At 36.6% G+C, this 12,988-nt stretch overlaps 1 protein-coding gene across 2 annotated transcripts in view; it reads left to right on the top strand.

Annotated features, from left to right (window-relative positions):
* The first annotated feature begins 139 nt into the window (after positions 1-139).
* The window catches only part of LGSN (lengsin, lens protein with glutamine synthetase domain), a 37,050-nt gene continuing 24,201 nt past the window's right edge, over positions 140-12,988 (top strand). Inside the window, exon 1 of one of the 2 annotated variants that reach the window (XM_015859150.2) lies at positions 140-321. Coding sequence is in view for 1 of the 2 variants with exons in the window: in XM_032443738.1 (XP_032299629.1) it covers positions 10,524-10,553 (30 nt within the window). In the remaining variant the exon portion in view is untranslated. Of the gene's footprint in view, positions 322-9,947; positions 10,554-12,988 lie in introns of those variants that run through there. The other variant, XM_032443738.1, reaches the window with a different exon arrangement.

Genomic DNA, 12,988 nt, shown 5'->3' on the forward strand with positions numbered 1-12,988 from the left:
AAAAAAAAAAAAAAAAAAAAAAAAAAAAAAGGGACATTTTAATTAGATGCTTATGGTCACAAAAACTGCTAATACCATCATCATTTAAAAGAGCTGCATCTTCCATGACTTGATTTACAGGTACAACCACCTCAAAAAAAAAAAAAAAAAAAAAAAAAAGAAGTATTCTAAATTGCACTTCTAAATAGCAGTGAAGAAGTGGAGATTTGATACTACTTGTTCGTTTAAGTAGATTGGGAATCTTTCTTTGTATCCTCTCTGACTCCCACTTAGAAGGACAGTCAGGTACTTGCTGAAGAGGCAAGCAGGTGTCTACAGCAGGTGAGCAGCCATTATTGAAAGCAGTTTCAGATTAAAGGGAGCAATTTGTGAGCAAGAGTTTGAATGTCCAGACTGGATATAGGAAGGAAGAGCCTGCTTATGATTATACCACATTGAATTAACTTGGAGAAGGCAGAAGGAAGGCAGGTGTGAACTGGCTCAAAAATGCGGACAGGGAGACTGGTCATAAATTACTTCTTCATAGACACTGTATTATCAATACATGCCAATTTTTCTTACCTCATAAAAAAAGTTTGCAGAGGCTCAAGATGTCCTAAATAGTAACCCCAGTCATTTAGAGAGCTCTCATCCATCTGTTCGATTGTATTTCCTTCTCCAAGTTTGGCAAAATGAAACCTATACCTTTCAAGTAGCGCTCTTCTAAGAATTAATCCCAAGACAAGAAGCGCCAGTATGATGAGTCCTGTAAGAATTTCTTTCTAATGAGATTTTCAACTGTGATGGCAGACTAACAGCATAAAATTTTGACTACAGACAACTGTTGCCAAGGAACTGGAGTGTATCAGAGTGAAAACATTTTGCAGAAATGGTCTGAAGTATATTTGATCTTTTCTTCTGAGGCAGGAAGGCTTCTGTTACTTTGTTACCCACATTTTTGATGTACCACCTAAAGATGATGAACATCCATTCCTAGGTCTGTACATTACCTAGGTGATATAGATAGCTGATTTGAGAAGAGACCAAGTAGAATTTAAGTTATTTGCTGTCTCCACTTACCCTCTCCATCATTCCTTTTCTAGAAGTATTTTAGAAGTTCTGCCTTCATTTTAACATTGAATGAACCACTTGGTGAAATATGTTACAAAAAGGAATTCTCAACTTCAGCCAACTTTTCTTGAGGAATTCCCCCACTAATACTTGAAGAATATGAGTCCTGATAAACGATTATACCTCTGCTAAATAAATTGAATCATAAGTGGGTTATAGATTTTTTTTTCTTTTTTTTTTCTTTCTTTTTTTTCTTTCTTTTTTTTCTTCTGGGAACAGAACCCGTTTAGAGCTGGGGAGTAGAATGCAGGTTTAATATAAGCCTATTAGAGAGCAAGGTTTACCAGTAAATCAGTTGGTTGTTCTACTTTCCTGCTTACTATGCCTTGCAGCATTTCTTCAGTAATGGAGATTTATTCTATACTGAAAGGAAGTAATTTTGCTTGCTTTAGTAATATAAAAGGTTTTTTATTTATTACAAATCGAGTATTTACCACATGAAGGTATTTCACACTTTACTATGATTTCAGAACGATTGCTTCACAGCTTTTTGATGCAAACCGAAAATACATGAGAACGATGCCACCTAATGTGAATAGAAAGCATAACAAGCATTTCCCATGTATTTGATGACACTGCTTTTCAGTTGAGATTGAAGGGTTAGAAGTTTAGTATCTCTCCTTTTAGCCTTTCTGCCTAATTATGTCCACCTGAAATTTCAGTGGAATGAATAAAAAGGTCTAATTCTTACAGAATTCATTTCAATCCTGGACTTTGTTTAGGTACATCTTGAACTGTTACTTCCTCTTAGAACATATGAAATACAGAAACATGTTACAAGTTACATGGTGTAACTTTAGATATTCAGTTTCAGCTCTGGCTCAACATAGCACAATACGTGTGTTAAAGACTTATTTTTTTTCCATAAGAGGAAAAGCAATTTTAAAGTTGAGTAAAGACAAGGTCATATGTGCTGGTTTGGTTAGCAACAGGGATCAGTGTATTAGTTTAAGGACCAACATGCTAGTTTAGCAAAAGGAATCAATGAGTGCTAATTCTAAAACTTTCCATTTCAACTTTGCTTGGTGTGTGAACAGCCTTGTTTTCTCTTAATTCTGCTTCACAAGAAGCACTGGAAATGTAATAGATTATTTATCTTTGCATTTTATAAAGTGCTGGGATGATTTCCTCAGATTTTCACATATATTGTTTTGGAAATTGCTCATTATGGCCTAACAAGCAATGGAAATTTGCCAAATTGGGGAAAAACAGCTGAAGGTCAGCCAAAAGTCTCAGTGATGAAGCTGATGGTGGAAAAATGGGGATAAAGTAAGTGGGCATACGACCACCCTAAATGCAACCATGCATGCCTAGGGATATTAGCATATGTATATTAATGTGTTCTTGGAAAAGAATGAATATGTATGCCAATATATTATATATGTATATATATAGGTCTTAACTGTTTAAATGTAGAATCTGAACTCTGAGAGAGTGCACTTGTTGATCAAGTCATCTAATTCATATCATGATGATTAAAGGAATGCCACTTTCTAGCATCGTTAGATGAGTTAGAGAGCTTTCTTCCCAGATTTTGGATGACAAGGTACATACCTTGAGGAAAGATGTTATGAAGACCTACTTCTATTTTTCTGTCTTCTTATCTTCTATTTTTTTTTAGGCCACATTTTGATAGTTAGTATGGAAACCATGGAACTGATTTAAGCTAAGCTGCTTGATAGTGTTTTAGAAGACACACTGCCCTTTAGCTGGTGTAAATATGTGATATAATTCTTTCCCATTTTCATTATAACCAGCAAGTTCATCTAAACATAATAATTTTGGTGAAACTGAATGTCTTTATTGCCTAGGGTGATATTTTTTAACTTATTTCTAAAATTAAGGGATTTCCAGCTTAAAAAAAAAAATAATCCCAAACGTATTTATGAATAAAAAAGGATAAACACCGTGACTGTGAATGCACATTTTAATTAACTGCAAAATCTCATCTTCTTTTCATTGATCTCCAATTTCTTTTTTTTTCAAGCCTCATGTGTTATCACTGAAGAAAGATGAATAATGTTTTAGTCATACAACCTTCATTAAATCTATTGAAAATGTGCAGTTAATTCCCTGAGTTCAACCTTGGAAACAAAAAAGTTACTGTTTATCCCTGTATCTAAGAGCATGAACAAACCTTTCTTTATACAGTAAAAATCCTCTTTATCTGAGTAGAATTATAGTAAATGTTTGACATTGCTGTGATATTCTTCAGGTCTTTTGAGAACATCTTTATAGAAACTCAAAGGAGGATAAGAAGTGTGGTATTCAGATCACTAGGGAGAGGATTTATATGAATAAAAAATCAAATCTTTACATAGCTACCAGATAAAAGGAGTGCAGCTATATCAACACATACAAGTACTTAAAGTTTTCTGAGATAGATACACTGATTCTATTAATGTGCATTGTAAGTAATCTTTGCATTTTTATTGCAAATCCAGCCAAGTGGACTGGACTTTATATTTTACTTAAAATATTGTTACTATTCAAGGTTCAGGTGACCATAGTAGAAAAGAAATGTCTGGCTTGCTTGATTATAACATCCATGAGAAGAACTTCATTCCACTTACAACACAAAACATGTTTTCTTCTCAGGACAAGAAGTGGGTGTATATCATTCTCCATTTGACCTCGGTTCTCTTGAAGGGAAATCTGGGCTTCTGAATAGCAAAGGGGATAAAGTAATAGCAGAGTAAATAATCAGATCTGCACTACATACGCTAAACTGAGAAGAAATGTAAAATGATATTCTGCTTTCCCTTACTTCTATCACACCTGAGTTTATGGAGGCTAGTAGAGATGCATCTTTCTCATATAACCATTTAAAGTTCTCTGCCATCTGGTTTGGGGTACAATGATCACTGTTCTCTTAATCATTTCATTGAAATCCTATAAATACTACTGGATTCCCACTGATGTGATAGATTACAGTGTAATCATAGAATCATAGAATCACTCAGGTTGGAAAAGACCTTAAAGATCATCCAGTCCAACCATGACCTAACTACCCTGACTAACAACCCTCTGCTAAATCATGTCCCTGAGTAAACACATTAAACACATCCAGGGATGGTGACTCAACCACCTCCCTAGACATCCTATTCCAGTGCTTAACAAACCTTTCTATAAAGAAATTTTTCCTGATAGCCAACCTAAAATTACCCTGCTGCAACTTGAGGCCATTTCCCCTCATCCTGTCACCAGTGAGAAGAGACCAACCCCACTTTTGCTGTAAGCACCTTTCAGGTATTGGTAGAGAGCAATAAGTTCTCCCTTCAGCCTCCTCTTCCAGAGGCTGAAAAGCCCCATTTCCTTCAGTCTCTCCTCATAGAGCATATTCTCCAAGCCCTTCACAACCCCTGTTGCCCTTCTTTGGACCTGATCCAGCACCTCCATGTCCTTTCTGTACTGAGGTGCCCCAAACTGAACACAGTATTCAAGGTGAGGCCTCACCAGTGCCAAGTACAGGGGCAGGATGACTTCCCTAGTCCTGCCCACCACACCATTCTTGATACAAGCCAGGATGCCATTGGCTTTCTTGGCCACCTGGGCACGCTGCTGGCTCATATTCAGCCAACTGTCCATCAGTAATCCCCTAGGATTGAAAGGATATCATACAAGGGGAAAGGAACCTACACCATACAAGCAAAATCTACAGGGTATAAAAACTAAAAAATATCTGTAAAATACACTGTTTTTACTGAGTCAGAGATTAAACTAGGTCCTCTGTCTGTCTAGAAAAGTTGTTTGTACATGTCCTTTATCTGAAGCAATGATTTTGTAATCAGTTTACATAAAATGGAACAATTCTGACAAGGAAGATTAAGCACCTTTGTCTCTTATTCTTGCAAAAGCAGCTGTTGGACTGACTGCTGGGAGACACATGTATATTTAAATCTATTCAGGCACAAGTTGGATTGAAACTTTATCTACTGCACCCTAGATGAGTACTTGACTGACCAAGTGAAACATAGTTTTTTTGGTTTTTTTTTTTTTTTTTCTGTCTCAACAGCAGAAAAAAAATCTACTGGGAAAAAGGAAATAGGCACATGTGAATGCAAGTAAACCAAGTGTTCTTTGAATGCAAATAGTGCTAAAGAGCATCTGTTTTCATAGTGGATTGATTTACTGAGGAGATAAAAATAGAGAATAATGGAGTTATGGTGCAATAGCATAAACACACAAAAATGTTTAGCCAGTTATGTTAATAAATTTGGTATCAAATTTCAGCCAATAGAACTAAACAAGTTTAAAGTAAGCATAATAACCCAATACAGAATTCCTGTTGATTCGTAACATACTAAAAACTGTTCCAGTGATTACCTTACTTTCTCTTAGGTTTAAAACTCCTTAGAAAGACTCTAAACATAAGAGCTATAAACATTTATTTAGAAGAAAGTGTATAACGTGGGCAAATAAGTATTTATTTTATTTCTTTTATTTTCCCAATTTAAATTTATAAATCTAAATTTATTTAATTAATTTCCCAATTTTAAATTATAAATTTAAATAAAATTAGTAGACACCATTAATCCTCCTTTTTAATGAGATACATACACTTTTAGGTCATGCAACTAGAAAAGAAAGGACAGGAGACCAACTAGCATAAATATTGTTAATAATCTCAGAATATGCACTACAGTTCCTAATTTTCCCATGATATGCACCACTTGTATACAACTTTATACTATGAAAAGCTGATAGTTCCTCAGCAATGTATTTGACAGGTCATCTACCATGTAGGCTGAAATATTTGCGCAATGCAAGGACATCAGATCATTTTTTGCCCTTGAAAGAACAAATACTTGAAGGATGTTTTTTTCTTTTAGTACTGTATTGCCATGGAGCACCTCTCACTGCTGTGTTAATACATGTCAGAGGCAGCTTGCAGTCTGTTGTTTGGTTTAATCCCAAAGAATCTGGAAGCTTTGTCAAGACAAATATAAACTCCCTTCATACCTCCAAGCAGAGGACCAAGGCTGCTGGTGTCACTGTGCTCCCCTTTCTGCAGCAGGCAAGGCCATGTGCATAAGGGCAACCATGGAAAAATTGAATCGAATGAGGTCTGATAGTTGCTGTGCTGCCTTGTTTTCATAGCCCAGAGGACACAGAAGACATGAGGCAAGGGAGATAAGGTTGGAGATGGTTGAAGGATAATGAATTTAATCACAATTTGTTATGATAAGGGTAGTGAAGCGTGGACACAGGTTACTGAGAGAGGTGGTAGAAGCCTCATCCTTGGAGATACTCCAGGTCAGGTTGCACAGGGCTCTGAGCAACCTGATCTAGCTCTCTCTGTTCATTGCCAGGGAGCTGGTCCACATGACCTTTAAATGTTCCATTCCAATTCAAACAACTCTGTGAGATCAAAGCATTTTGCAGCTACCACAGCCTATGCTGACAGCCAGTGGTAAACATCTAGCCTTCTTTCAGTGTGGGATCAAGGCTTCCTCAGTTTGCAAGGCTCTGAAATGAATTATCATGGATGCAAGAATCTGTTGCTACAGCACATTTGTCTGTGACGCTTGTGTTGGTGAGTCAAGTAAGGTCTGTTACATCTGCCAGGAATCTAGATTGAAAATTAATGTAGAAAATCCCAGCTGCTATAGGAGATGATGTGGGTACCTCTGATGAAGCTTCTTCTAGCTCATCTTGAGAGTATGCTACAGCTAGATAGCATTACAAAGACAGCTGTAAAACTGGAATAGTATTAGTGATGCTCTCATAACATGCCTTCTGGGATTAGGCATTGAAGTATTATCATCAAGATTTAATTTAATCCAGATTAATTGCTAATTATAGCCTGCAGGGCCAGATGCAGACAGTGTTCTCTGGGAGGTGTGTTTTATACCTGTCTTATTTGCTCTCCCTTCCCAGACTACAGCACTGCCTGTGCTATGCCTTGGCAGTGTCTTGGTGTGATGGGCTTCCTGTGTGATGCCATCCAGGGGAAAGCATGGACACAAATGTCCAGCTGTGCAGCTCAGTGCACCCACTGCATCATCTGCCTTGTAATGGCGTGTGACTGCCAGGGGACCGAGCACAAATTGCAAAGGTGGTGGGAATGGATGGGGAGGAAGGAATATGTGACAGGTTTTTTGTTGGTTTTTTTTTAAATAAAAAAAGACCTGCAAACAAAAACAAAACCATAGATAAAAGAAAAAGAATTATTTCTAGTCACTCAATAAGATGGAAGAAGTGATGCAAAGGAAAGAATACAGGATTATAGGGATGCATTAGGGATGATAAAAACAAACAAGAGCTTAGATATTCACATAAAATTATCACTTTGACTCATGGAATGACAGAATTGTTATCCTAATCAGTGGTCCTTTATAATTTGAGAAGTAATTTTAAAATTTCAATATAGAAAATTAATTGAATGTGATGTCAAGAATTAAATAAACAACAACTCTCAGTGTTTCACTTGCACATTTGTTATATGAAGGGCAAAGAACAGATCTGATCCCCGTGATCAGCCTTTCTGCCAACTTTAGATTCTACGAGTATAAAATAATAGCTTATTACCTATTGTTAAGATTACTTATATGTCACTGATTAAAAAAAGTTATCCTCATTAACTTCCAATATAGCTTAGGCTAGCTTCTCAGTCCTCTCCATGTCTCTCCTAATTTTTGCCACTTAAAAATATGAGTGAATAGTTTTCATAGTAGTCTAATTGGAATAGCAATCAAAAAGCAGTGGGCAATGAATGGAAGGATACTGGAAGTATGCAGTGAAGCAAAGTGAAAGCATTCTTGTGAGAGTGCTGGAAGAGAAATCATAGGAAGAAGTCCTAAAAGAGAACCTAGTAGAAAGATAGCTGCAGTAATTGAGAAAGGATCAGCACCAAGCTCTAATTGTTTCCAGTTTACAGGTGTCAATGTTAACTGACATTTAACTATATTTTCCTACAACATCTTGTTGCTGAATTATATCTTTTATCACAGCTGTGAAGGAACAGTGAAGGAAAAGACACTGTGCAAGCCAGTTCTTTTAGGGGGGATAGGCAGATTTTACCATGCTTGTCACTATTAGAAACAAGAGTAGCTGCAACCCATACATTTTATGTGATAAAAAGAAGTGAAAAAGTTTATCTGATAATTTTTTCTGTGCTTATAAGCAGATTACAGGATATAATCCTCCTACCTGGGATGCATTTAGGCACCATTCAAGACCTATTCAAGATGTGGAATCTGTATCTAGTATAGTTTAGGCATTCCAGGAAAACTGATTAAACTAACTACTGAAGGTAACCTACACCAGTGGGGAAAAGAAGCCCAATACTCTACTACCTAAAATTAGAGGACTTGGGAACTTTTCCTTCTGCAATCATAAAATCACCACAGTTGGAAAAGACCTCCAAGAACTTTCAGTCCAGTCATTTACCTACCACCAATATTTCCTACTAAACCATGTCCACAGTACAACATCTAAATGTTTCTTGAGCACATCCAGGGATGGTATATCCACCACCTCCCTGGGCAGACTGTTCCAGCATCTGACAGCACTCTTTTGGAGAAGTGGTTTATCCTTAAAAACAACTGGAAAACCAGTTTCAATGGGGGGGAGACTGCAAGCAGTGACAATTTACATCTTCTCTTTGGAAAACATGTGAAAAGAAAAAAAACCCGACTTCTGTAGTTGTAATCAGAAACAATTGTAAAACACTGTGAAGATAAAAAGAGATGTTGGCAGCTAGCCAGCAGACAGTTTCCCTAAACTGGCAGTTAACTTCTGCCATAGACATCATAAGAGAGGCTGTATCTCTTTTTTAGCTACCAAAGAACTGCTAATTGGATAATGAGCAGTTTCCACTTTCTCATTACTGCATACTCATCATAGTGTCTATAGAGTATCTGTAGTAAAAATATCCACTGATATTCTGTTGGTCTCTGTGTTGTAATTCCAAGGTGTCTGAGTTTTTAGATTAATATTTGAAAATTAGTGGCTGAAGCCCAGCATATTTAAATAATTATGCAAACTCATGACATGAATGCTATAATCTAAAAGGAAAAGAACATTTTGTGTAAATCTCTGCCTCTCCTACAGAGAACGTGCTTATTCTCTTAGAGTTCTCTTCCCACTGATGCTTCAAATAACACATCTCTATGAGAATATTAAGCTACTGAGTACATGCACTTGATGAACTGGATTTACTAATAACAATATTAGGTATGAATTCATAGCCAATATAAACTGGAAAAAGCAGTTTTAGTACATGACACTGTTAACAGTTTTCTATGTAAGCTCATTTCTTGAACACTGATAAATTTGCAGAGTTACAGAATTGTTTATCTGCTCTGATTTCTGACAAGAGGGTCATCTTAGGATGAGGACAGCCATAGCAATTGAGTAGATGGAGTTGCAGAGTTAAGAGGTCTGGCCTTTTGGTGCCTCCAAGATGAAGAAGGATTTTCAGAATCATCTTCTGGGACTTGAGCACTTATAAAGCTCACTGAAGGTGCCTGAGATTCTTGTGAACTATAGTTCCTAACTCAGAGTCATTATTTGTAGGGGATAATTTTAATGAATTGAACATTTTATTTTTAAAACACACGAAAGTTTAGCAAACCACCTTTATCAGCTGCCTGGGGCCTGCTGTAATCAGACACGCTCATCCTCTAATGTTTTGTCAGCTAAAGGAATTTAGATGAATGAAACACCAGTTAAACACAGTCCTTTAAATCCATGTTAAACCTGACAACTAAAGAGGTATAAGAAAGACAACTTAGCTATCTAAGATATCCTTGATATATTTTTATACACTTAATGCAAAAATAAAACAACAACAACAAAAAAAAACCCCTTCTTCCTACATCTACTAAAACCAGATCCATCAGTATTAATTAGCAACATGTAAACACCTTGATTGACAGTCTAGCACTGCATGTGCTAGCTAGCTCTTGCAGTGAGCTGAGGCTTTCAAATTCCTACCCATGTGCCCTAATAACATACTGTTGTTACAATGCCATATCGATTTTACCTCAAAGGAGCCTAATAATAACTTCTCTTCTAGAACAAAAACAGTTTGCTACAGAACAAACCAAACAAAACAAAACCAACAAGACAAACCAAACAAGCAAACACACACCTTTTTGGGAGGAGAAAAGTGGAGCAAACCAGTTTTATACTCAGTTGTCTTTGTTTCCATGCAGGCAGGCAGCTAATAATGTGCATTTGTCAGTTCAGTACTTCAACAGTGTTCCAGAAAACAGCACTCATGGCCATGACACATCAGGGCTGCTTTTAATGGTCAGTCATTCACATGGCTTTCTGGGAAAAGAACATTACAGCAATTTTGTTTTGACTAACCTTTTCTGCATCTGTGTCTATAAATACGAGATGTCTTTCCACTACTCTTTTACCAAGCCATATCTAGTGGTGACTTGAACTAGAATGAAGTGGACATGAACAAAAAGGGAGATGTCACTCAGCAGGTAAGGGACTGACAGAATGATTTCTGAGCAGGTAAGCTGATATAAAATACTTTTGCATTTGCTTCAAGATTTTAATCAAGCAAATACTTTGTTGTGCTTTATACACAATTTTCGTCATGCGTGTGTGTTGTGTATCATCTAATTCTGCAGCAGACACTGATCAAAGAAAGACTTTTTTAAATTGAAACAACCATTTGCCTTAGGGAAGGCAAGTCTAGCTCATTTTACCTTCTCATGTCTTTCTTTAAAAAGATTATCAAAAGTAGCAGAAATAGCAATCAAAAATCTGATCCCATTAATATCGGTAGAAAAACAGTCTGGCTTTGTTAATCTGAGCAGAACCACTGCTGTTTGTTGATCAGAGTCTGACTGAAATTAGAAAGTGACACTTTTGAATCATTCTACTGAGCGTGGTGAAGCTGGAGCTGCTCAGTTTTCATATAAGTGCATTTTAAAGTTGATTCTTCCCAAACATTACAATAAATACTTTCAATAAAGTTAAAAACAAAAAATACCTGTTATTCTGGGTAGAGTCCAAGAGATCTCTTTCTGAAAAACATGAAGTATAAATGTTTAATTAAAAATACTGAGAAAGATGTAATGGTACAGACAGGCTTCCTCTAACGCTACTAGAAATTTTTATCAGGATGAAGAAATGGATATTTTATATGCCAGAGATACACCTGCTCTGAGTCAGTGGCTGCTTCCTAGACCATCTTTGTATATGAAATGAGTCACAGAAATTAGACATAAAAGTCTTGTAGATCATTAAGTCTGTTTCTTTGCAAACATCTTCCAGATGAAGAGTCAGTCTTGTGTTAAATGGATCCTGTTACTACATCTCATTTAAAATGCTGCAAGTTGGAGATGACACCAATGTTCTTTTCTGGTCCAAAATGATTTTGAAGGCAGGATTAGCTTCTTCATTTCGAGATTCTATCTCACTTTAGGGAATTTTTTTAATGTGGTGCAGGTGGCATAGTCAAAGGGAAGTACTTTTAAATTACTTTACTGTAAGGACTATGCTGCCTTGAAGCAGTTAGAGAATCAGTGACCTTGAGAAGTAAAACTACTACTAATTGCACATATAGTATGAAGTGTTTGGACAGGAGTAGCAGACAAAGGCAGAAGTCAGATGTAAAAATAAGTAAGCCAAACTCATTCAATTCATTTTCCCATGAAGGACATTAATAACCTTGTGTGTATTTTCAAGTTTCAAAGCAGGAATGAGACTCTGCCTCTGCTCCTAACGTTATTGTCATCTTCCTGTGAGCTATGGCAAGACTGTGCTTCATAGCTTCTCTAACTGCAAAACAATCACACACACCTAATATTTATGCACTTGCAGGTCCTTCACTGGGAGGTTTCTGTAGCAGTAAATCACTCTCTGAGAACCACTTCATCAAACAGGGTCACTGAGAGAGAAATTAGTTACAGCAATATCTTGACAATGTGCTGCAATCTTCACATCTCTAGCTTATAAACCACCAGCATCTGCATGTAGTAGCACATACTATTTTATTGCTACAAGCAAAAAGCCAGAATCCCTCTGTGAGTGTACAATAACTCTCTGAAAACACCTGGGTTGTTCTCTGTAGCTCTCTCCATGTCCATGGGCCAAATTCCCTACTGGTATAAATATGAATAGCTCCAGCTACTCTAGCAAAGCTGCATTAATTCCCAGCAGTAGAAAATTAGTTCCAGCTGCCTCTGCTCCTTCACTGCTTCATTGCTGGGAGGCAGCTGGGCAACCATTTCTATCTGCCAGGAGAAGAGACAGAGAAAAATCTTGGACGTGGGCATACTTGCAATACACACACTATTGTGTAAGGTCTTAAGAACACCTCTCTTTGAGACTTGACTTTCAGTTTCTGAGATTTGCTACAACATGCAAACTTAAGTTAAACTTGACCATGCCAAACAGGAGAAGCTGTAAAGGGTAACTTGGTAACAGCCCAAGTGGCTCAGAGAAAATTCCTCCGCATTTACAATTCAAGTGCAATTTAAAAGTTGGTTTGCTTTTGAAAGTAATCTTGAAAAATGCTCAAACAGTTTGAATAATGCAATTGCTGACATCATTTTAACAAGAGCTTATGATTTTTTAAGACTGGAAATTAGTCTGGAAACAGTTCATTTCACTTTATCAGCTGTTTTTTGTGTTTGAATAACAAACTCGAATCCAAGTGAAGCAGCTTAAATGAATGACACATTGATATGACCTCATGGTTTTTTTGTTTTTCACTTTTGCTTTTAGCATATATATATATATATATATTGTTTTTCCACATTTTTCTAAATCTTAATCATACCACATATTGATGTCTTGCTGGTCTTTGTAAAATAAATCTTTTATTCTTAAAAACAACTGAGGAAGATAATCACAATTTGACCTTCTAATACTTCTTAAATAAAGGCTAAAATTTGTTAATAAACTG

The sequence above is a fragment of the Coturnix japonica genome, chromosome 3 (assembly GCF_001577835.2).
Source record: "Coturnix japonica isolate 7356 chromosome 3, Coturnix japonica 2.1, whole genome shotgun sequence".
Lineage (NCBI taxonomy): Eukaryota > Metazoa > Chordata > Aves > Galliformes > Phasianidae > Coturnix > Coturnix japonica.